This window comes from Pan paniscus, chromosome 16 (genome assembly GCF_029289425.2).
Source record: "Pan paniscus chromosome 16, NHGRI_mPanPan1-v2.0_pri, whole genome shotgun sequence".
Lineage (NCBI taxonomy): Eukaryota > Metazoa > Chordata > Mammalia > Primates > Hominidae > Pan > Pan paniscus.
Window position 1 is genome coordinate 51,901,033 of NC_073265.2, and position 25,558 is coordinate 51,926,590.

The 25,558-nt window shown below is 40.1% G+C and overlaps 1 protein-coding gene across 25 annotated transcripts in view; it reads left to right on the forward strand.

Moving 5' to 3' along the window:
- The window catches only part of TLN2 (talin 2), a 453,861-nt gene that overhangs the window by 262,496 nt on the left and 165,807 nt on the right, over positions 1–25,558 (forward strand). For all 25 annotated transcript variants that reach the window (XR_008621180.2, XM_063597112.1, XM_063597104.1 and 22 more), the window contains 6 exons: positions 75–204; positions 1,232–1,384; positions 3,900–4,042; positions 5,724–5,851; positions 21,780–21,843; positions 23,171–23,275. Coding sequence is in view for 24 of the 25 variants with exons in the window: in XM_063597112.1 (XP_063453182.1) it covers positions 75–204; positions 1,232–1,384; positions 3,900–4,042; positions 5,724–5,851; positions 21,780–21,843; positions 23,171–23,275 (723 nt within the window). In the remaining variant the exon portion in view is untranslated. The remainder of the gene's footprint in view (positions 1–74; positions 205–1,231; positions 1,385–3,899; positions 4,043–5,723; positions 5,852–21,779; positions 21,844–23,170; positions 23,276–25,558) is intronic.

Below are 25,558 nucleotides of genomic sequence, written 5' to 3' on the forward strand. Positions count from 1 at the left end.
TTAAAGAAAAGTGTTCAAGTTTGTTATTTATTTTCCCCACACAGTGTGAAATTTGTATGTGGTTTGTGCTCTAGGATATTTTGGAATATAAAAAGAAACAGAGACCTCAGAAAATCCGGATGCTGGATGGATCTGTGAAGACAGTGATGGTGGATGATTCTAAGACTGTGGGGGAGCTCCTGGTCACTATTTGTAGCAGAATAGGTGAGCATTCATACACCTTCATTATGTCTTTTTGCTTAGTTTTTAATTACAGGCCTCTTCTTTTTTCCACCTGCATTTGATCTCTAGGCAACTTTGAATGTGTCTTAACATGCCGAGTTCTGCCTAATCCCCAGAGGGTGTGTCCATTCTCCCAACTTGCCAATCCATGAAACATTTGGACTTCTCACTAAGTCACAACGGAGGGCTTTCATTTCCCTCTCCAAAACAAGAAGATATTCAAATGGAAAGTCATGTGTAATTCAGCCTTCTGCCCATTGCTGCCTTCTATTCTATATGAGCACTCTAGATGTTCACTATCTCCTTGAGTACTTACGATGACAGCCCACATGGTTATTAGATAGTCTTTCTTCTTGTGGCTTCTGTTAGTCTCCCCAGAGAACAAGTCTGCCTCCTTTCTAATGAAGCCCTTCAAATATTTGAAGAAAATAGACTTGCCTATCTTAGTTTTCTCTTCATGCAAAGGAAGCCTAGTTCCTTCAGACACTTCTTGTTTGACACTGTCTTGCCTTCTTCTGCATGACCTCCTCTGTGGCGGTGTTTCCCAAAAATTATTATAGATGAGAGAATTGAATGTGACATAAGTTCTACTATATGCGTGACTTCTTTGGGTACGATTTCACTACTACATTTTTAGGAAACCTTTATGAAAGGAATTACTTAGCACTGGAGATTCTGTATTGTAGTGACAATAACCCTGTGAAAATGTAGGAAGGTTTCAAAGACATTTTGGAAGAAAGAGGAAATCGGAGTCTGATTTTTAAAAATTCGTTTTTGAAAAAAAAGTGTTCAAGTTTGTTACCTGTTTTCCCCCACAGTGTGAATATGACTTAACTAGCTGAAGCTTCTTCATTTAATTTGATGTGGCCACCTCCCTGACCCTCATATTTGTAAGGCCGTTTCTGGTTCTTTGCCACCAGGAGCTCCTTGGAATATCACAGGCCTTAGGCTGGAAGAGGTTGACAGCAGTTTAATTATTTATAATTATAACCTAATTTCCAATGTTTAGGAATAACAAATTATGAAGAATACTCCTTAATCCAAGAAACTATTGAAGAAAAGAAAGAGGAAGGAACGGGCACACTCAAAAAAGACAGGACACTGTTACGAGATGAGAGGAAAATGGAGAAGTTGAAGGCCAAGCTGCACACAGATGATGACCGTAAGTGTTTGTAGAGGAAGCATGATACAGACACACAGGCTTTGCTAAGCCTCACTTCCCTCCCACCATCCATATGACCCAGGACAGGACTTTTGATTTTTGTTTTTAAAACTCTATTTTAAAAAAGTAGGCTGGGCTCAGTGGCTCACTTCTAAAATCCCAGTATTTTGGGAGGCCAAGGCAGGTGTATTACCTGAGGTCAGGTTTGAGACCAGCCTGGCCAATATGGTGAAACCTCATCTCTACTAAAAACACACAAAAAATTAGCTGGGCGTGCTGGTGAATGCCTGTAGTCCCAGCTACTCAGGAGGCTCAGGCAGGAGAATCACTTGAACCTGGGAGGTGGAGGTTGCAGTGAGCTGAGGTCGCACCATTGCACTCCAGCCTGGGTGACAGAGTGAGACTCTGTCTCAAAAAATAAATAAATAAAAATTAAAAAAAAAAGTAATTGTAATACCATTTCACATCTAAAGAAATATCTTAATATCAGATATACAAATCATGTTCACATTTTCTTCATTATTGTCTAAAAATTTTTTTAATAATGTGAACTGGGGTCCAAATAAGGTTGAACAAGTTAATTAGTTAATTAATTTGTTTTACTAAGTGTCTTTCCATCTCTTTTTTTAATTGACTAATACTAATGATGTATATTTATGGGATGCATTGTGATATATCTGTGTAGACACTGAAGAAGGATTTAGTCAAGCTAATTAACATATCCATCACCTCACCAATGTATCTTTTTTTGTGGTAAGATTGTTAAAAATCTATTATTAGCATTTTTGAAATATGTAATACATTATTATTAATTGTGGTCACCACTCAGTGTGATAGTGCATGTCTTTTTGCAGTTTTTGTGTATGTGAAGAAACCAGATTGTTAGCTGTACAGCATTTCATACAGTCTGGATTTTCTTCATTGCATACCTATGGTGTCATTTAACATGTTCCTCTGTCCCTTTTAATTCTTTAGATCTGGAGGCTTGAATAGATTTAAATGTTTGTGTTTATTTTAATAAAGATGCTTTCTTCAGTGGTGATGTGCACTTCCATCAGGAAGTGTTTCTGGTTTTCTTTTTGGGGGGGATGTTTAACATCCATCAATGACCATTGCCTTAGACCCATTATTTCCTTAGGAGTTAAAAATAGTAATAGTTGGTTGCACGTGGTGGCTCGTGCCTGTAATTCTAGCACTTTGGGAGGCTGAGGCGGGTGGATCACTTGAGGTCAGGAGTTTGAAACCAGCCTGACCAACACGGTGAAACCCTATCTCTGCTTAAAAATACAAAAATTAGCTGGGTGTGGTGGCGCGTGCCTGTAATCCCAACTATGCGGGAGACTGAGGCAGGAGAATGGCTTGAACCCGGGAGGTGGAGGTTGCAGTGAACTGAGATTGTGCCACTGCACTCCAGCCTGGGTGACAGAGCGTGTCTCTGCCTCAAAAAAAAAAAAAAAAAAAAAAAAAAAAAGTAACAGAATTCTGTTACTGGAAAGTCATTTTCTACAGCCACACAGTTAATATATGGAAAAGCCAGCACGTAACCCCATGTGTCCCTAAAGCCCATGCTGTTTGCACCTTGCTGCCTGACCCTCCACTGAAAGGGTCTTAATTTATTACCCAGTCCACCTAGACTTCCTGGCCTCTTTCCTCCTTTCATTGTATTTGTTCTTGTGGCTGTATCGGGATGACATCATTATTGCCATTGTGTTTATTGATCTTCTGTGAGGCTCTCATTTCCTCTCACCCTTTCTGTGGTTTTTTTTTTCTTTCTGCCTAATTTGATTTGCAGTTATATACTTCTTTCCAAGAGACTTTAGTAGAAAAATCCCAAGGATTTATTATTATGTGCAAAATACTCTCCCAGGTACTGTGGGAGATGTGGGAGACACGTTTTGTGTACTCAGGTTGCTTATAATCTAGAGACGCTGGTGATAAGGACTTAACCCACAATGTGTTTGAAGCCCAGAGAGGAGTGTTGGAGTGAGAGCTGTGAAAGTGTAGAGGGGAGTGGTCAAATCCTGTGCACATAGATGTGAGGACAGGGTTCTCAGAATGGCTGAGATTTAAGCTGGCCCATGGCACGGTTCTGCCAGCCCCCCTTTAGTGTTGTCTCCGCTACTCCCTCCATACTTTCATTTTCTTCCTCTTTTCTACTTGAGATCAGAGGTAACTTACTATGCTCATAGCCTCAAAATCACTTTATTAGGTGAGACTGGAGTATCTGCCCTCCACCCTGCCACCGGAGAGGCAGCGTATTATACATTCATTGTAGTGCTTTAGCTATAACTTTAGGAATGGCTGGGAATTTTCTCCCTCATTTCCGTTTTGGCTGGTCCTTTGGTAGATGTGAAATTATTTTGCAAAGCTTAAAAACCACAGTTCTAATATAAGAAATAACTATAACTAAGTATCAGAGATATAGAAATCTGCATCACACTGCTCTTTTGGTAAATTCCCTTTAATTAAGAGGAAAAATAAACACAGTTCTCTTATATGTCTTGTTGTGTTGCAGTAAATTGGCTGGATCACAGCCGAACATTCAGAGAACAAGGAGTAGATGAAAACGAAACGTTGCTGCTTAGACGGAAGTTCTTTTACTCTGATCAGAATGTAGACTCGAGAGACCCCGTGCAGCTGAACTTGCTTTATGTTCAGGTACAGTATTTACTGCTCAGACACTGAGGTTGATGAGATTGCAGGAAGCTCCTGGTTGTATCTTGTGGCGAGCAGGAGGGCGGCGCTGGCTTCTGCCACGTTTATGGCGTCGTTTCCAGCAGGCGCTGCTCGTGGGTCCCCACATGTTTGGTTGTGGTGCAGGTTGATATTCTGGATGAGCAGCTGACCATCCGGAGTAGGGTCTCCCTATGGCTTCCCAGATTGTGTCCTGGTAGCCAACACTGTGTCCCTCTCTGCCGGGCTTTGAGGGACACTTTTATTTCACTTAACTGGCTCACCATTTCAAGTGCACTAAAGGTTTCTTAGCTGGCATCTTAGAATGCAAGAGAACGTTGGTCAGAAAATCAGGACTCTCATTAACTGGAAGATGTCCTCTCAATAACCTTTCATGTCTTTACCCTTAACTAATTGTTAAAACTGACAAGTCATTTAACATATCTGAGTTGCGGTTTCCCAGTATGTAAGATGTGGATTGCACTAGATTGTCCCCAAGGTTTCTTGTGGCTCAAGGAAAACATCATCCATCTTTGTCCTCTCTTACCAGCTTCCTTTCTTCCTTTCCTTCCCTCCCTCCCTTTCCTCTCGTTATTTATCCATCTATCTGCCCATAGAAATAATGTAGGGGTTGGCAAACTACAGTCATGCCTTTTGCCTGTACTTGTCAATAAAGTTGTACTGGAACACAGCTTATGTATTCAAGTATTACATATTGATAAATCCCCTTGAGGGTTATGTAATTGTTACACATATCTTCTGTGGCTGTTCTCGCATTCTGGTGACAGAACTCAGTGACAGAGACTGTGTGGCCCAGGAGGTTTGAAATGTTTACTATTTGGCCTTTAGAGAAGTTTCCTGACCCCTGAGTTAGTGGACGGAAGGATGGCATGGAAAGAGGGCTGAGAGGAAAGAAGTGGGGAGGCCAAAAGGGGAGAGATAGCAGGGCAGTGAAAAGATGCTTGTTGGCTTAAGGCTTAGAGTGATAGCTTGGAGTGTCCATCTTAGGGTGATCTGGGGGTCATTTAGAGAAAGGAAAGGCTGAAAAGGTTGGGGGGAAGCAACAGCAGTGATGGATGGAGAAACTGGGAGGAGGAGGAGTTCAGACACAACAAGCTCCCCATTTTAGGATGCATTCGCTTGTCGTTTCCCCTGCTGTCTTGAGTATTGAGTTCTTGTCTGTGTGTGTGTGTGCCTATCGCCTTTCTTTCTCTTCCTCTATTACATTGGTTTTTATCTGGGGATGGGGGTTGGGTTGATTTTACCTCTAGATGTTTGATTAGCTAGCTTTATGATTTAGGATTGTAAAAAGTACACTGTATTTGTCTTTTGGCCTCTTTGAAGCTGATCATTTCATATGAGTTTCCGTTGCCTCTTTTTATAATCACTTCTGCCTTTCTGGACTGTCATCAAACTTTGCTTTTGCTGTACCGGACACCTCTAATGTTTTCCATCTACAGGCCATTTTGGACAAAAGTTTGTTTTTCTTTTGCCTTAGTTTTCTCCCATGCGGTGATCATGCACTGTGTCCTGCACATGTCACCGTGGGTCGGCTGGCACTGTCCCCTGCTCCTCAGAGGGTGTACTGGGCCATGGGAATGCGTCAGTGGAGAGAACGTGTCACTGCCCGAAGCCTCTGATGCTTTTCCTTCCTCTTGTGTTTCAGGCGCGGGATGACATCCTGAATGGCTCTCACCCTGTCTCCTTCGAGAAAGCTTGTGAGTTTGGTGGATTTCAAGCCCAGATACAATTTGGACCTCATGTGGAACATAAACACAAGCCCGGATTTTTAGAGTAAATGACATTTTGTTTCTCTGTTTTTCTCTTTTCTCCTGTCTTCTTTCTCTTTCACCTTTCTGTTTTTGAGCTAGGTGTCTAAGATCACACCCTAATTTCAACCAGTTGTGAGAATGCTAGCTTTTCTTCCATCGAGTAGATGACCAAATTTGCAGGTTTTGGGGAAAGCAAGAGAAATTCAGAAGTTTTTCTTGCTGAATAGAAATTCAGTGATCTGTGTCCCCCTCCACCCCCTTTTTTTCCTTCTACTTCGTCTTAGTGAAGAGGAAAGTAAAAAAAAAAAAAAACAAAAACCCGCTCCAGTAGGGCCAAGATGTGAACACCAGTGTGGGGGTTGTGGGGAGGACATGAGCTTTCCTGTAGGATGTGCCAGTCAGCATGAGATGTGTCCAGCAGGCCATTCTTGGTATTGTGCATTCATTGTATTGTTTCAAGTGTATTGCAGGGAGAGGATAACGGAGAGGCTTCTTTGGCCCTTGACCCCAGTTTCACTTTGGTGGAAAGTAGTTGGGACCAGAGTATGCCTTTGAGTAAGAAGAAAACTTAACTTTTCTTCTGGTGGCAGAGAATGCCTGGCCAATATGCTGTTTGGTCTATACTGAGTTGTTAACCCCCCAAAAAGCAAACCTCTGCCCTTGGGTTAGCGAATCCCAGGGAACCTTTACAAGGTGACGCCGTGTCCTGCAGTATGCCACACATTGTGAGCCTGAGGCTGAGGACAGCTCTGAGCAGTTTCTACCCACCTACTTAGTTCTGTATTCTCCAAATGAGTCATACTGCCGGGTGTTCCTCAGGGCCCGCTTTTACCCCACCAGTCTGGCTTCCTTCCTTAGGAACCTCGGGAAGCTTCCCCTTCTCTTCCGCCACCTATCGAAGGCCATGTGCACAAGTTCCTTTAGCAGTTTCCACGTTCCCACCTTCTAGCCTCACAGCTGGCCCCTCAGATACAACCGACGTCATCAACCTGAGGATTATGGCCACGGATATTGAGGAATAAACACCAAGAGCTAGAGGGGCCTTGGAGGAAACAACATTTTGTTTCTGTTTCTAGAGTGACTGGTGACAAATAGAAAATGGAGGGAAGATTGATGAATTTAAAAAAGTGGAAATAAAACATTTACCTATTTTTAGGCATTTGTAGCTGTGAATCTATGTCTCCCTGGTAGGAAGGCGATCCGAATGTAGCCATTCACCGGGTTCCTATATTGATGATGATGCCACCCTGGTCATTTTATTAGCTCCCTTTCTCCATAGCCCAGGGGCAACTAGTTCTGAGGACTCCCTGTGAATTGAGAACATAGTATTTTATTTGATAGATATGGAAGAAGCAGGAGAGAGAGAAGTGGCTTATTCACACTTACTTAAAGAGGTTCTCCGCAAATAGCTTCTGACTTCTAACACCGGGTTCTCATTTTCAAAGGCATTCCTGCTTTCAGTGAAAGCCAAAGTTGCCCCTTTCACTGGTCTCCCACTATGCAACAACTTTGGTCTATTTCCTAGTACGATGGGTCGTACCAACCAAATCATCCTGAATGTTACCGTACAGCTGACTGCCTGTGTCGAGATTACAAACTAATATCAAAGCATTGGTATTGGTCTTAAAATTAGGTCCTGCAGTTTGTGGTCCTATTGAATGCTCCACACCCACACTCCAGCAACAGTATTCTTCTCTTAATAATCTGAGACCATAAGAGTTAAGCAATTGCATTGAGTTTGTTTCTTTTTTTGTAAGATTATAATATCAAGTTTATGCCTGTAGTGGTACCTGTACCCTTATTCAGATTCCAAATTAAAATAAGGTGGTTTTGCCTGGTAGCAATTATTTTTCCTTATGAATTTGATTTACTTTTTAATTAGGCCAAATTAGGTAATGAGGCATTTTTACTTAATGTAGATATTTAATTGGGTACATTATTGCTTATACCATGCAGGTAAAACTTCTTGAGGATATAAGTCCCTTCTTAATTAAAACAAAACAGCGAGGCCACATTTTGCTGATTTGCGAGTTGGATAGTCAGGTCCTGTTTTTACCTGGGCTGTCCCTGGTGACTGGCTGGGCTCTCTTTTGCAGCCTTTATATCTTTCCCAATCTAGCTTTCATATGTGTGATCTGCTTAAACAATTTAGGGTTTTAAAATAATAATGAGAAGGTTGGACTTGTGACGGTCATGCTGAAGATGCAACCCCCAGAAATTTCAGTTACGTAGTTTCTGAGGCAGGTACATAGGAATGTGAACAAGGGCATATCTTTTAATTTTTTGAAAATTTGCTCAGCATTTTTGCTCAAAGTTGCAATATGGACATTTTTATGAGATTCGCTTCGAACTTTCTTCAGACTTTCCAGTGATTTCTGGATTTGGTACTTTAGTGAAGGTACTCATTTAGAATAATGAAAATCATCAGAGCTTGAAAGATTTTCAGAGTTTTCAGGGATTTAAGGATTACTTAATATATCCATCTACTTTATTGATGGGGAGAATAAGTGCTAGAGAGAGACAGAGACAAGGCCCAGAACAGTCAAGTGTGGGGAGCCAGAAAAAAGCCAGTTCTCCTAGATTGAGTCTGTTGTGCTTTATCTACATGACAGTTTTCCTCAGGTCACCTTCAAAGGGTCCTAAGAAGGGACATTTTATTGGTGCATGAAGTAAAAACAACACATAATCTAGTAATCAGGTATTTGCTTTATGCTTTTCTGTGTTGAGAAAATGCTTGCAGAAAATATGCCATGTGATGTGGAATTTTGTACAACTGTGTGGGGTTCATGTGAAATTTTCTTACCTATATGTGAGCCTGGTGTTTTTCTTTAACTCATTGAGGACTTGCAGATGTGTTTTATTGTGTCAGGTACAGGGAAGATACAAGGGAGATATTGTATACTAATTCCTTGCTGTTTTTGAATCTACAGTCTATGTGGCAGATAAGTATATGAAATGGTTATTATGCAGAACCAAAACTTGGCTCTGATCATTTCAACAAAGTCCAACTTTTAAACTGTATTTTAAGTGCAGGATGGTCTATTCAGGAAGTAGACTATGGAGACTACTATGGATTGTTTCTAAAAAGGTGGGAAGAGTATCATGCAAGACGCAATGTTGATTAAAGAAATTGACAAAGTAGAAGGTCAATGTAAAGAAGAATTAACTCTTAAAACAGCAACAACAAAACATAATAATGACTAATTTCTAGACCCTTAAAAACACTGTGGAAAACTTTAAGAAGTGGTCAGAGTAAAAGCCTTCTATATTTTATTGGAGAAGATGAGAGTTACTGGTAAACTTCAGCTCTTAAATCAAGTATACATGATAAAATTGAAGGTGACTCTAGGTGACAGATATAGAATGTTAGTACACTATTTTTTCAACATTGTGCCGTGTTTGGAATTTTTCATAAGAAAATTGTTGGGAAAAAAATTGAAGATAGCCTAAGAGAATATAGATAGACTGCATATGGAAATAATGAAAGAAACCAGACTTCACAAGTTCTTTAATAAAGTTTTAATACTGGTCAAAACAAACAAGAAATAATCTGTATAGCTTTCAAGCCAGTAGGGGTAGGAGGGAAGAAATACAGATATGTTGACCATTAAAATAGGAGAAGTGCAGGGCGGCTTATGGAAACAAAGTGAAAAGAAGGTATGGAATAAGATACGGTAAACACTTTTAAATATATTAGGCATCATACAGAATGTAAGTAAATGAAATGCAGCAATAAACAGAGATTCTCATTGAATGGAATTTTTTTGTAAGTCCAGGTCTGTACTATCTCTAAAAGACACACTTTTAGAAAAAGAGCAGAGAGAATGACAGAGAAAAGTTTAAATGCATTGAAACTGATAAACCAGGAAATTTCTACTTAAATCAAAATGTAGCTGCTGGAGCAGCTACATTTGGTGTTACACAAAATAGACTGTAAGGCAAACAAAGCGTAAGTAGAGATAAAGAAGATTATAAAGACAGAAGGACTAATTTATCAGGATACTAAATAATTGCGAACCTGTATATGTGCCTAACATTGCCTTAAATGTATATAAAGGAAAAATAGACTGTATTGCAAAAATTTCAGATATGCAGTTTTAGTGAAGTAATTTAACATACTTCCCTCAGTGAATGATTAGTAGAACAAGATCAAAATAGAAGAAATAAGATATTTAAAAGAAAGTAATGAAATAGAAACCACAGAGAATCAATAAACCCAAAAGCTGGCTCTTTAAAAAACTTAATAAACCTTGGGTAAATTTGATCAAGAAAAACAAAAGCAGAAAAAGGCAAAATAAGGTTAAGGGATGTTAAAAAGCAGTTGAGAATGTGATAAACTAGGAAAATTTAGAAAAAATGGATAATTAGAAAATTGAAATAAATCTACAATCTTGAAAGAAATTGACTAATCAGTTTAAAATATACCAATCAAAAAACAACAAACACTAGGCCCAGGTTATTTCAGAAAATAAAAAAGTAAAGCTCCTCACCTTAATTTGAAACTAGCAAAACTGTAATACTAAAATGAATACAGACAATAGAAAGCTTTTAAATTGAATATAGATGTCTTCCTCACAAAAGTTGATCAAATATTAACTAAGTCCAACATGACATATGTGCGTGTGTAAGTGCAAGTTATAACTAAATAGTGTTTCTTTAAAGGAGGCAAAATTCATTTATTTAACAAATAATTTGTTGAGTGCCTTCTACGGGGTAGACACTAGACACTGGAGATACAGCAGTGAAAGACACAGTCAAACATTTCTGCCCTCATGGAACTTAAATTCTAGTGCGGAAAGAAAGATGATAACTAGTAAGTAAGTAAAATACATAATATATTAATGATGATGAATGCCAAGATAAAAAGGCAGAAAGGGGGAATAGGGAGTTGGTGTATTTTAGGGATTGAGAGAGGTGTTTTTTTTTTTTTTTTTTTGGAGACGGAGTCTCGCTCTGTCGCCCAGGCTGGAGTGCAGTGGCGTGATCTCGGCTCACTGCAAGCTCTGCCTCCCGGGTTCACTCCATTCTCCTGCCTCAGTCTCCCGAGTAACTGGGACTACAGGTGCCTGCCACCACGCCCCGCTAGTTTTTTGTATTTTTAGTAGAGACGAGGTTTCACCGTGTTAGCCAGGATGGTCTCGATCTCCTGATCCTCCTGCCTCGGCCTCCCAAAGTGCTGGGATTACAGGCTTGAGCCACAGCGCTTGGGCCTTGAGAGAGAATTTGACATTTTAGAATGGATTACCAAGAGACACGTCTTCACAGTAGAAAATTTGTTTATATAGTTTACCATGTTCGATTTTTTTTAAAAAGACTATATGATTGTCTTAATTACTGGAGAGAAAGAATTTCATAAAATAAAATAATCTTGATGACAAAAAGAAAAACTTCATGGCATGCCAGAAATTCATGAAAACCTTCTTAGTCTAAACAAGTATGATAATTAATAGTTTAATATTAATTCCCTTTTATGTCCAGAAGGATGCCTGCTCTCAGTGCTTCTTATCAACATGATACTAAATATCCTAATGAGTGTAATAAGGAAAGAAAAAGAGCTAAACCATATCAGGATTGAATAAACTGTCATTAGTTGCAGGTGATAGGATTATCTACGTAGATAATCAGTCAGTCTATAGAGAACCTTACTAGAATTAACAAGACTTTTAAGCGTGGTCTTTAGAAAAAAAAAAATCAACATATAATAGCAAATAGTATTCCCATACAAATCAAAAAAGAGGAAATATAATTGAAAAAAGGGAGTTACCTTTTATAGTAGTTACAAAAAGTATAATTTACCTAGGAAGACAACTGTCCAGTGATCTCCAAGATCTCACCAATAAAATGATAAAAGTTTATTGAGGAGCATAAAAGGAAGTCTGAGTAAATGCTATGTTATTGCCATGTTAATGGGTAGGAAGACTTGTATCAGGTAAAGTACTTCTACCCAAACTTACAGATTCAGTTCAATTCCAGTCACTTACATAACAATGAGAAAACTTATTCTTAAAATGGACATCTCAATAAAGCTGTTAAAAATTAATATGAACTAGTCAAGGCTCAAGAATGGTAAAGACTAATTGAAGATATATGAAGGACTCATACAACTACCACAATTTTTTATAAAGGTAAAGTAATTAAAACACTACATTAGTATCATAAGGTGATATAGTAATTCAAAAGATTGTTAAATTTACCTTTATTAAAATTAAAATATCTTATTAGGAAAAGACCTCATCAAGAATAAAGCTCCAAACTGGAAAAAGAAATTTGCATATTTGCAATGCATACTCCAAGATCAGATTAATATCCAGAAGATATTAAAAAAGAAAAATCTAAGAAAAAGATCACCCAGGATAGCAGTATATACTTTAAAGAGAAGGAAATGTAGTTGACTTATAAAGACATGAAAAGATGTTTAACTTAATAAGTGATTCAGAAAATACAAAATCAAAAGGGACAGAGCATTTCATGTCTCTCAGATGGGCATACATTTAAATGTGTGAAGGCAACCAAGGTTCTTTATAGAGGAAACAAGGTATTTCAGAATATGAATCTTTATATTTAAAAATATATACACAAAGAGAAACCGGATGTATTATTGTTTATAGACACAAGGAGATACAGGAAGATATTAAAATATCTGTGGAAACTAACTTCAAAAAAGTGGCAGCTGGGCGCGTTGGCCCACGCCTGTAATCCCAGCACTTTGGGAGGCCGAAGTGGGTGGATCATCTGAGGTTGGGAGTTCGAGACCAGCCTGACAAACATGGAGAAACCCTGTCTCTACTACAAATACAAAATTAGCTGGGCGTGATGGTGCATGCCTGTAATCCCAGCTACTCGGGAGGCTGAGGCACGAGAATCACTTGAACCTGGGAGGCGGAGGTTGCAGTGAGCTGAGATATGCACCATTGTACTCCAGCCTGGGCAACAAGAGGGAAACTGTCTCAAAAAAAAAAAAAGTGGCTACCTAATAAAGAAAGGATATGGGATTTCCACTAATTCTGTAATCTCTACTTTAATAACAGAAGAGAAGTAGCAGTCATAAAGCAGATATGACAACATGTCAACATGTATTTCTCCTTGGTGGTAGGTATATACTTTATAAGGCATATACTTTTCTATAATTTGAAATGTTTCACACTCAATTTTTGTTGTTGTTGTTGTTGTTGAGACAAGGTGTCACTCTGTCACCCAGGCTGGAGTGCAGTGGCACCATCTTAGCCTCCACCTCTCTGGTGCAAGCAGTCCCCTCACCTCAGCCTTTCAAGTAGCTGGGACTTCAGGCATGCACCATCATGCCCAGCTAACTTTTGTATGGGGTCCTAGTTTGATGTCCAAGCTGGTCTCGAACTCCTGGGTTCAAGTGATCAATCCACCCTCTTCAGCCTCCCAAAGTGCTGGGATTACAGACTTGAGACAGCACACCCAGCTCACTTAACATTTTTTTTAAAAAAGGTGGTTGCAGTAGTCTGGGCTTGAAGTGATAAAACTTATACTCACCAAAGTTGGATATTTAACACGTGGCAAAGGCAAAAGTAATAGGCACTGGAGGCCAGACAGAAAGGTTCCATGACTCTGCGTGTTACGTGAAGAAATTGTCCAAGGGCTGAGTGTGGGCAGGCAGGTCACAGGCTTAGGAAACCTCCCTCATCCTTGACTCTCACAGCCCCGCTTCCTGTTTGGGAATTCCTCGGAAGTATTTTACTGAGAAAACAAAGCAACCCAGGGTATGAATCTTTGTTGAGAAAGAATTCACAGTGGACTTGGAAATTTTCCCCCACAAACTCAAGATAATTCTACTGTCAACAAGCAAAGCTTTTGACCCAGTAGGAGGTCTTAAGCCAGTTTTTCACTTGGCCTCTGTTCAAACACATATTCCTCCTTTGGAAACACATATTCCTCCTTTGGAGTTGGTCATCTGTGTGTGCTTTTGTCAGAATAATTTGGCCCTTGATTCTCTTCTTCACCACCATCCTCCCACTAAATTAAAAGTAAAGTGCAATAAAAAGCCACTTGCGTACTTCCTCCCAGTGAACTTTTGTCTTGTGTTTCTGACAGCCCGGAGCTCTCCTATCCTCTCAGTATTGGGAGGTAGTGACCATTCAATAGTGTCTGTATTGTTTCATCCTAGCTGTCTTCTGAGGTTGGTGCCTATCTCCCTAACTACTTTCAAACCAGGAACCGCTGAGGGTATCCAGCCCTGAGCTGTCTCTGAGTTCCTGGGCAGTGGCGTGTCCTTATATTAAAGGACATTTGGATTGGTTCAGGATGACAGAACTGCTGTGTGACCAAGATAGGTCTTCAAATCCAGTTCTTACGTTTCTCCCATGCTGCTGTGGTTTGAATGTGTTCTCTCCAAAATTTGGGTGTTGTCAGTGTGATAGCGCTAAGAGGTGGGGCCTCAAGACATGATTAGGTCATGAGGGCTTTTCCCTCATGACTGGGATTAAGGCCCTTAGAAAAGAGGCTTCATGCAGCATTCAGCTTGCTTGGTCTTCTGCTCCTTTGCCTTGTGAGGACACAGCCTTTCTCTCCTCTCCAGAGCATGCCACCCATACCAGACAGCTGAACCTGCCAGTGCCTTGACCTTGGACTTCCCAGCCTCCAGAACTGTGCAGAAATAAATTTTCTGTTCTTTATAATTGAATTATAAATTATAGAATTAAGTATAATTGAATATAATTAAAAGACCGGTCATTACCCAGTCTGTGGTATTCTTTTGCAGCAACACAAACTGACTAACAAGCTGTTTTCTGTTTCCACTTTTTCTTGCCACTCTAGGCGTTTCCCAGCTCACTCAGTGCTTCCCTCCACCTGTGTTAACACCTCACTTCACCAGAACTTCAGAACTTAACGGCTACACTCGGTTGCAGACATTTTGACCTTTGAGTCTGGATTCAAATCCAAGTGTGTTTGAATCTGTAATTTGAGCTTTCAGCCCACTGTGTCAGTGGTTCTCCAACTTCATCTGATCAGAATTATCTAAAGGGCTTGTTACAAGATGCTGGGCCTCACCCCCAGAGCCTCTTATCCAGCAGGTGTGGGATGAAGCCTGAACACTGGCGTTTCTTTTTCTTTTCTTTTTTTTTTTTTTTTGAGATGGAGTCTCGCTCTGTCGCCCAGGCTGGAGTGCAGTGGCATGATCTCGGCTCACTGCAAGCTCTGTCTCCCGGATTCAGGCCATTCTCCTGCTTCAGCCTCCCGAGTAGCTGGGACTACAGGCGCCCACCACCACGCCCGGCTAATTTTTTGTATTTTTTAGTAGAGACGGGGTTTCACCATGTTAGCCAGGATGGTCTCGATCTCCTGACCTCGTGATCCGCCCGCCTTGGCCTCCCAAAGTGCTGGGATTACAGGCATGAGCCGCCGTGCCTGGCGAACACTGGCATTTCTGTCACATTCCCAGGTGCTGCTGATGCTGCTGGTCCTGGGGCCACACTCTGAGAAGCTTATGTGATACCAGATTTGACATGTTGTTGTTAATCATTTGGTGATTCAACATCACAGTTGGAGTCAGGATCCTGGGTGTTCCAGCATCCTTTGGGTGATGCTGTCCCTATTGTACCTCCACCATCCCTCCCCTCTGTTCCTCTACCCTGTGCTGAGTGGATACTCTGCTGCTTTGTTTGTATGTTCATGTGGATCCCCTCCGCTCTCACAAATGAGGCGACATCCCTTGTTTTCAATTCGTATGAGCGATAACACTCATAGGTTGTAAGCCTCTCCTTTTCAAGTGATAAACACCAACTTAGAGAAACGATGACTTCCCTGTGGTCATGCAGCGACTTTATGGCAGCCCTGGGACAGATAAGAGGCAGTTCACATTTCTCCAAATCATTGCTGCTTCCCTGTGTGCTTGTAACTTACGGTCAGACTAGGAAACATCTTTGGAACTTCTCTTTTGGAATTACTTGTAGAGGCAGCTTAAATTTTACATAAGAAAATGAGGTTCGATTATGTACACACAGTGAAATAATATTTAGCCTTAACAATGGAGATACTGCCATTTGTGACAACATGGATGGACCTAGAGGACATTATTATGTCCTCTAAGTGAAATAAGCCACACAGAGAAATGAAAATACTGTGTGATCTCACTTATGTGGAACCTTAAAACATAACAAAGAACTCAAATACATAGAAACGGTAGGAAAGTGGTTACTGAGGGTGGGGAAATGGGGAGATAGTGGTCAAAGGGTACACAGGCTCAGTTACATAGCATAAATAAGGCTAGAGGCCTAATGTTCCTTATGTACAGTGTGAGGGCTATAGTTGATAGTATTGTATACTAGAAATTTACAAAGAGTAAATTTTAGGTAATTTTACAAAGGAAATTTACAAAGAGTAAATTTTACCACACACATAGAAACTGAGATGATGGTTACATTAATTTGCTTGACTGTAGAAATTCTTTCACTATATATTATATGAAAACATCACGTTGTATTCTTTGAATATATACAATAAAATAACAAAATTGCAACTCATCCTTCAAATAGTAGAAAATGAAGTTTTGGTGACATCTGTGTTTGAATTCAGATCCTGCTCCCCTAAATGTGTTAAATTCCCCTTGCCTGATTCCACTGGCTTCTGGCCATTTCTATAAAACTCAGTGGCCACCACCTGGTCTTCATTGTCATATTCTGATTATTATTTTATTCCACAGGGTCTGAAATACTGATCACGTGGGATGTTGTTTGCCTACAGGGTAACTTGGAGGGGTCAGGGTGCGTAGTGGCCCAGAGCATGGTCCCCAGTGCCCACGGATGAGACGGCGTGTGTGCTGTGACCCTGGGCAACTTAGCATCGCTGAGCCTCAGAGTCAGTGTGTAGAATTATCTAAAGGGCTTGTTACAAGATGCCGGCTTCCCACGGCTTTTGTCAGTACTCAGTTAATCTGCTGGTGCTTGTAAAGCACCTGAAACAGGGTTTGGCCTTCAGTAAATGGCAGCTGTTTTAATTGTAGAAACTCTCTCTCAACCTGGTTTGGACTATTAGTTGGATAATCCAAAAAGTCATTTAAAATGTAGAATCATAACAGGTGACATGTACCACTTGAAACCCATTATTCTAACTTTGAACTTACACATTTGTTGCTAGTGTTTTGATGTAGGGCCAAGGTTTTTTCTTGTGTGCATCTCCTGATTGGATTTCTGCAGTGTCTTGCATGAACCATGCATAATGCATCATCTGTGAAGGAATTTAAAGACAACTATGAAGCAATCTGAGGACAGAATATCTTTAGATTTCCATGATTTTTTTCCTTTTCAGTATTTGACAGCTATCTATATGTCATTTGATACATTTTACAACTATTACCCTTAGGAAGAATGCAGTAGCTCAATTTTTATACTATTTCAGCAGCTCATGGGCTCTGTCAGTGTATCATATAATCATGTGCTCTCCAGCCAGCTGCAACAAATTGGAGAACAAATACAGTGGACTTGACCAGAGCAGAAGTCAGGGTTTGTGAGAGAGGAGTCTGTTGGCTGCAAACTTTCAACCTCTCATGGATCTTACTGAGTCTGTTAGAGATTAGTGTACTAACTTTACTGGAATAGAGGATCTGCTATTATGACTGCATTCAGAAAGGGCCATGCTTAAAAGGCTGGCATTAGGGTTTGGCGGAGAAGTGAGTTCTCAATGCACAGTTTGTAGATGGCTGCCCTTTTAAGGTGAGAACAATTTAAGGAGACAGTGGGAGGGATTTTGCTTGACCAGAACTTGCTTAATTAGGAAAATTTCCAATCAACTTTGACAGTCTGACCCATTTTTTCTCCGACAAGACTGACAGATTGCACTTGTATACATGTCCCAGATGTTAGGAACCTTCCAGAATCAGGTTTGGTAATCAAAACAACAACTGAGCTGGAACTACTGCGCTGCCGGCTGGCAGGCCTTGATGACACCCTGCCTGCTCCGTGCTGACATGGCACCCACACACGGCTGATTTACTGGGGAAAATACATGCCACACACATGCACACACTATTCATATCTTAAAATGGTTTTTAAACTCCCCACAAACCGATTCTTGAGACCTCAGGGGTAACACCTCTAGTGCACCTTCTGGTGTTGTTTTTAGTAACTCCTGAAGACTGCATAGGAGGCAGATTCGGATGGGCTGGTTTGGCGGAGTTTGAAAGAAGGGAGCTTGCTGCAGTACAGGACTTTCTTGCCAGTGGTGGTCAGCATATTCTACCTCTGCTGGTCCCCTGGACACCACCATCTGGTATTCTTCTAGTGACAGCCATTGCTCTGAGAGGGCTTGACATGGAGCCCTTTTTGGGTGCTTTTGTTAACCTTAACCACGTCTCTGTTGCTGATGGAGGAGCCAATGCCTAGAGGCTGGCAGCAACGGTTCTCTCATGATGCCACTTCCTTATTTTAAATGGGCCCCTGGAGAAAGCCTGAAGCAGCTGTGTGTTCAGGTGGACCCACTTTTGTTCTGGGAGGTCAGAGGCCCTCTGCTACTTACTCACAAGTCTTGTGCCTTCAGCTAAGTCTTTACCTCTCTGAAACTCAGCTTCCTCTTTTGTGATGTTGGTGCCGTCCAATTCTCTCTGAATCATTCATTTTTGCCCGTGAAGTTGCTTAATGATAATTTTAATATCTAAACTGCTGCAGATTAGGTATTTCTTAGATCCCTCCTTCTGATGAACTTGGAATCTCTCTTTTTTTCTTATTAGTGAAATCATACAACTGTTCCTTTGTGACTGCCTTCTTTCCCTTAGCACAGTGTTTCCATGTTGTAACGTATTTCAGTACTTCCTTTAGATCCAAATGATGTTCCATTGTATGGAGAAACCACATTTTATCCGTTAGTTAATGGACTTTTGAGTTATTATCATCTTTTGGCTATCATTAATAATGCTGCTGTGAACGTTTGTGTACAAGTTTTTGTGTGGGAGTGTTCTCATTTTTTTCTGGGCATATGTCAAGGAGCAGAATTGCTGTATAATATTTTAAGGAACTACCAAACTTTTTTACAGCAGCTGTACCATTGTACATTCCCGCCAGCAGTGTATGAGGGTTCCAGTTTCTCTACGCCTTTGTCAACACTTGCTGTTGTCCATCTTTTTTATTGTAGCCATCCTCGCGGGTATGTATTGGTATCACATTGTGGTTTTTCTTTGCATTTCCCTGGTGGCTAATAATGTTGAACATACTTTCATGTGCCTATTGGCCATTTGTATCTCTTCTTTGGAGAAATGAATGTTCATGTCCTCTGCCCGTTTTTAATTAGGTGTTTGTCTTTTCATTATCAGTTAAAGGTTTTTTATATATTCTGTATATATTGTAATTTCCTCATATATAATTTGCAAATATTTTCCCCCATTCTATGGATTGTATTTTCGCTTTCTTGATGGTGGTATCTGCAATTTAAAAGTTTATAATTTTGAAATAGTCCATTTTATTTTTTTTCTTTTACTACATGTGCTTTTGGTATTGTATCTAAAAACTCTTTGCCTAAATCAAGGTTGTAAAGATTTACTCCTGTATTTTCTTCTGAGAGTTTTATAGATTTAGCTATTACATTTAGGTCTGTCATAGATTTTGAGTTAGTTCTAGTGTATAGTGTGAAGTAGGGGGTCCAATTTCTGTCTTTTGCATGTGAACATCCTGTTGTCCCAGCACCAGTTATTTAAAAAAGTATTCTTTCCCCACTGAATTGTCTTGGAACCCTTGTTGAAAATCAGTTGACTGTAAAGGTGAGGGTTAATTTCTGGACTCTCAGTTCTATTCTATTGACCTGTGTATCTGTTCTTACACCATTACTGCACTGTCTTTGTTACTATGGCTTTGTAGTAAATATATTTCTTGTATCTGTTTTAATTTATTATTATGTCCTCCTTTTCACCACTACTACCAAACTATTTATTTTTGAAGAAACTAAGTTATTTTTATAGAATTGCTTGTGTTTTGGTTTGGCTAATTGTATCCTGATGGTATCATTGAACATGCTCCCCTATTCTTCTTTTTGTAAACTGTTATTTAGATCTAGGGGCTCAATTAAATTCAGTTTCAATTATGTATTTACTTATTCTTTATTGCCAAGAATACTTCCTAGGTGGTGCTGTATACTTCCTTTTGTATCAGTTGGGAGGCATATATTATCTGGTTATCCTGCTTTGATTAATATTAAAATTGATCATTGGGTTTAGATGTTATCAAATCCATCAATCTATTAAAAAGTTCCCGATCAAGTTGTTATTTTTTTGTCTTATAGCCATTGAAATGTGCTTTGATCTATCATTTATTTCAGTAAGAGTTGTATAATGATGATTTTGGACTTCTTTTATTTTTTCTACATTTATTAGCTGTGATTCTTGCCCTCATCAACATTTAGAAACATCAGAATAAATACTTGTTTCTTTCTCCTCATTTACAGTTTTCAGTATGAGTTGGGACCTTAGCAGTCTCTTAAGGTGACCAATGATTTTTTAAAAAAATCTTTGTAGGTATGAAATATCTGTGCTTTAACTTACTGCGGTCATCCTTTTTCTGATGCTCAAATTGCCCCATCACATGGTATTAATTATATGATGTCTGGGATTTGCTTCGGAATAGTCTAGGGGAGGTCAGTGGGATGGGGAAATAGATGAGTCATGATTGGCCATGAGTTGATAACTCTCGAGGCTGGATGGATGGGTTTATTATTTTGTTCTCTCTTTTTCAATATAAAGTTTTAAATCATCCAGTTTTTGGCTAATGGGAATTCATTGATACTGGCTCCAGTATTATCTTGGTAGCTTCCTTGGTTCAAGCCACAAGAAGTCCCAGGAACATTTTATACATTTCCTGCCTCAGACCAAGAATCAGTGATTTATCTGAGACTCGCTGGTTCCTTTTAGTGGAAATGGTATTTAGAACACCACCTGGCCTAGGCACCGGGGTTGGGGGGTGGTGTGGGGGGGTTGCCACCAGGTTGTGCTTGCTCCTGGCCTTTAAAGTGGACATAGCTAGAAATTGTTTTTCAGGAAAAGAAAAATGAATCAGGTACTCAGGCCAGTATTTCTAGTTCAAATAAAAGATGCAGAATGTTTAGCCAAGTCTTTTTGCATTTTGTTTATTTTTATCTATTTTATGCTGAAAAGCTTGGTTCCTAACAGCAACCATAATTACTCATTTACTTTATCCTAATTATATGTAACATCCTACTTATATATAATGTAATATCCTAATTTAATTGTGTGTGTGTGTGTGTGTGTGTGTGTCTGTGTATAGACAGGAGGGAAAGTGGATGTTAATTTTAAATACTAATATTTTTACTAACAAGTCTACTATGGCTTATTTTGTCCATAATATCTTACAAGGGATATCCAGTCAAAAGACTGTTTTGCAGTTACTTGACATACATAATTATTCTTCCTGTAGTTATGCTGTCAGCTTGATAGACGGTTTTAGTTTGCTTTAGATTTTTAGATGTTGCTTTTTTTTTTTTTTTTTTGCAATTTCATGTGGTTCTAAAGTGAAAACTACAATAAAAGAAATAGGCAAGTTTAGTTTCCATCCTTGTTCCCTTCTCCTTGTTTTTCCCCTCTTCCATGGAGAACCATTTTTATTAGTACTAGGTTTATCTTTGTATTATTTTTTAAAAATACGTAGACAATAGAAAATAGTGTTTTTAAAATAAATATTTCCTTTGTTTCTTACAAAAGATAGCATACTAGATACTCTTGTGCTCTTTTTTTTTTTTTCACTTTACAATAGATCCTGGAATTTCTTTTTTCTTTAAATATGTTAGTTTGACCTTTTCTATCATACTAGTTTTATGTCCGTGCCCTTATTCAAGTGCATTGTAGGATATAGCAGTCTGTTGTTAATTACTCTATAAAATATTGGGAGACTTAGTGAGTTAACTGTGAGTTTTATTAAATGTCTTTGCTTTGCTTCTCATCATAGAACATGATAAATGCCTTTCCTTTTTAAATGTCTCTCTCTTAGTCTGAAGGAATTCCTGCCCAAAGAATATATCAAGCAGAGAGGAGCTGAAAAGAGGATCTTTCAGGTATTGGAAATGTACAGAACTTTATTATTCTCCTCACTCCCCATCCTCATTTATTAGTGTGAGGGGGCCTCTGTGCATGGTAGTTTTATACCTCGTGCCTGTACTCTGATATAATAAATGATTAGTGACTCAAGAGTAAAGAAGCTGACAGTCCTACTTTGGGCAGATTTATTATCTTAATCCATATTTTCTTGCTAAAGGTTACCTAGCCCTTCTGAGAAAAATGTGCATACATTTAATTTCAAAGGCATTATCTTGGTAACATTGAAACAAGGTGATAGACTGTTAACATGCATTGAGGAAGGATCTACAAGTAGCCTCTTTGTCCTGAGATTTGTTTTTTGAAAGTGGAATTTGGAAATTAGTGCCTTTTAAAAATCCAGAATTATCCTAAAAGTCAGAGACTTGTCCAGTCTACGCAACCAGTAAGAAAAGCCTTAACACAAACTTTGCCATGAAACACTCTAAGGAATCCAAGATACCAAAGTCTACTTTGATCCTGAAATGTAAATATAAATTAAAATACAAATTTCATGCGTATAAAACATTCTTTTCTCCAGTATTGTTTCTGAGTACTATCGTGTACGGGCGTGTATTTACCCTATTCTTTGGAAAACGATATATATATATATTTTTGAGACAGAGCCAAGTCGGAGTGCAATGGGGCGATCTCAGCTCACTGCAACCTCCGTATCTCCCCCCGCCGTGTTCAAGTGATTCTTGTGCCTCAGCCTACCAAGTAGCTGGGATGACAGGCATATGCCACCACACATGGCTAATTTTTGTTTTTTCAGTAGAGAGGGGGTTTCACCATGTTGGCCAGGCTGGTCTCAAACTCCTAATCTCAAATGATCTACCCACCTTGGCCTCCCAAACTATTGGCATTATAGGCATGAGCCACCACACCCAGCCAATACATTGTGGATGGATGTTAGAATGACACCTCTCCTGATAAGAACTTTTTCTTGGTATCATTTAAAGTCTTGGCTCTCAACCATTTGGGACGTGGAGTCCTTTGACAATGTGATTACAGTTATGGACCCTGTTCCCACCACACTGCATGTGTGCATGGATTGTCACATTTAGTTGTGAAGTAATATAGGCTCTTTGGGCTCAAACTCTGGTTTGACATCCCTGTGTTAGAACTTCCTGCATGCTCTGATCCTTGGTCAGCAGTTGCCTGTGTCATGGAGGGGTCTCAGACACAACCATCACTTAATGATCATTCCTAGCCACTTACCTCCACCACATACGGTAACTACCTCTCTCCAAGTCCACCTGCTGGCAGAGATGCAATAACTGGTCCCGACTACTGTCACTTTTGCAGGAGCATAAGAACTGCGGAGAGATGAGTGAGATAGAAGCCAAGGTCAAGTACGTCAAACTTGCACGGTCCCTCCGCACATATGGCGTGTCCTTCTTCCTGGTGAAGGTGAGTTGGGCAGAATGAGGAGAGTGTTCACCTCGGCCCCTTCTTTTTTCTTTTGTTCAAGCGTTTGCTGTTAAGCCTGGTTTGTCCTGCTCACCCCCCTAGCATTTGCGGGTGGAACATCTGGCTAGTGCTGACCTGCGTTTAGCTGCCGCACAGGCATGAGGGGTATGACCTGCGGGCTGGTGAGTGAGCGCTGCTGTCCAGGAGCCCCTGGGCAGCTGGGCTTTGGCTCAGATCACTGTCAAAGCTATAAAGTCCCTGAAGGAGTGAGTTCACTTTTCCTTGTTATTCCTTCTCCTGACAGTGTTTCATTTATGACTGTCAAGAGTCCTGTGGACTAAGTGAAGGCTCTTCACCACTGCAGACCAAATCGAATTCATGTGATAAATGCGATGCTTAATTTGTATACTTTAAGACAGGGCTTGGGATTTTACGGCCTTCAGATCTGTTTTCATGGGAATTGTCTGTTTTCCTACTAGAGGAAAAGAGGCGTGTCTTTGAAATTGTACCTGTGAGCAAGTCCAGGTTGGCCCTTGATGGGTGTCATCTTCACTTGACTGACAAATCCTCTGGTTATCTTTGTTACCCCTTTGCTTTTCCTAACCTCAGGAAAGTGATACGCTGTTTAGTTGTTTAACTATTAGGTTTCACAGATTTCTACTTGTTTTGCTTTGACCCCTTTGGCCTCTCGCCTGGGGCCGTGGAGAAAGCTCTAACTTACAGTCAGTCTTCTTGTGTTGCTTTCTGCAAATGGGAGCAAACCAGCCGTGTTGCGGCTGCATCCAGGGACTGAAGTAGGAAGGACAAAACTGACCAGACTAAGAAGGTGTCTTTCCCCACAGCCAAAGAGAACTGCAAAAGAAGAAGTTATGTTGTCCTCTAAGATGTTTTTCTTGACCCCACTCCTCATTGGAGCAAGCTGCCTCATTTGGAGAGAGGAGATACCAAGATGTTATGCATCAGAAAGCCATATACTGCATGCTGATTAGTTATTAATACATCAACCAAACTAGCTCTCAGTTTTACACCCAAAATCGCTGGGGCCTTTGCAATGAAGAAGGTATACATCAGTCACCTTGTTTTTAAGAAAAATAATTGAGAGGTCGAATCTTTTACATTTAGTGGCAGTTTTAAAAGATCAGTGAGTATTTAAATGGCACTGGTGCCATCTAGGTAACAGTGACTCCACTTATCAATATTAATAATAACAGCAATAATGTTTAGTAAACAGCCATCCATCAAGCTTATCTCATTCAAACCTATCAACAACCCAAGGGTAAAACTACTACTACTATCTTCTTTTGTTTTTTGGAGACGGAGTCTTGCTCTGTCGCCCAGGCCGGAGTGCAGTGGCGCGATCTTGGCTCACTGAAACCTCTGCCTCCTGGGTTCAAGCCATTCTCCTGCCTCAACCTCCCAAGTAGCTGGGACTACAGGCGCATGCTGCCACACCCGGCTGATTTTTTGTATTTTAGTAGAGACAGGGTTTCACCGTGTTGCCCAGGCTAGTCTTGAACTCCTGAGCTCAGGCAATCCGCCCACCTTGGCCTCCCAAAGTGCTAGTATTACAGGCGTGAGCCACCGCACCCTATCTTCTTGTATAAGTGAGAACACAGAGCCCCAGCTAGATCCAGTGATTCCGTGGGGGCCATAAGGCTAGTAACTGAAGAAGCCAGGACTTGAATTCACGTTTCCCTGATTCACAGATGGTGTTCCCAACCTCTAGCTGTACTGCCTTAGCCGGAGTGACCCCATTTGAGAGGTAGTCACCTGCTTCCACCGATCTAGCTTCCCATCTGTGCCCTGAACACATGGGGAGATCTGCTCATTTTAGAAGGCATGCTTTTCATTCATTATTGTGAAGGGCAACTAGTAGTAGATGAGCTCCAATGCCTTGCAGGGACAAAGATTAAACAAATTTTCATCATGTCCACTGATAATGGCATCAATTTCCATTTATTTTCTTGAGTTTCCCTGTAGTCCTTTGAGTATTAAATTCATCTCTTGCATTCAGATCATCTTCCATTAATACCATCAGGCTTCACACACAGTCAGTTTCAGTGATGTGCTAAAAAACTGTTGTGCCTCTTGCATGTAGGTCAGTAAATTTAGGATGATAAAGAACATACAGAAATCTGTAATTAGGAAGAGAAGTTGAACACCAAATTGTAGAAAAAATAAATTTGTTCTTCAGTGACAATTTGGAACCTAAGAAAAATCGGTCCATGGTCACTAGGATGATTTGAGAGAGAGCAAAGATCTTCTCATTATAGCAGGGTCTTG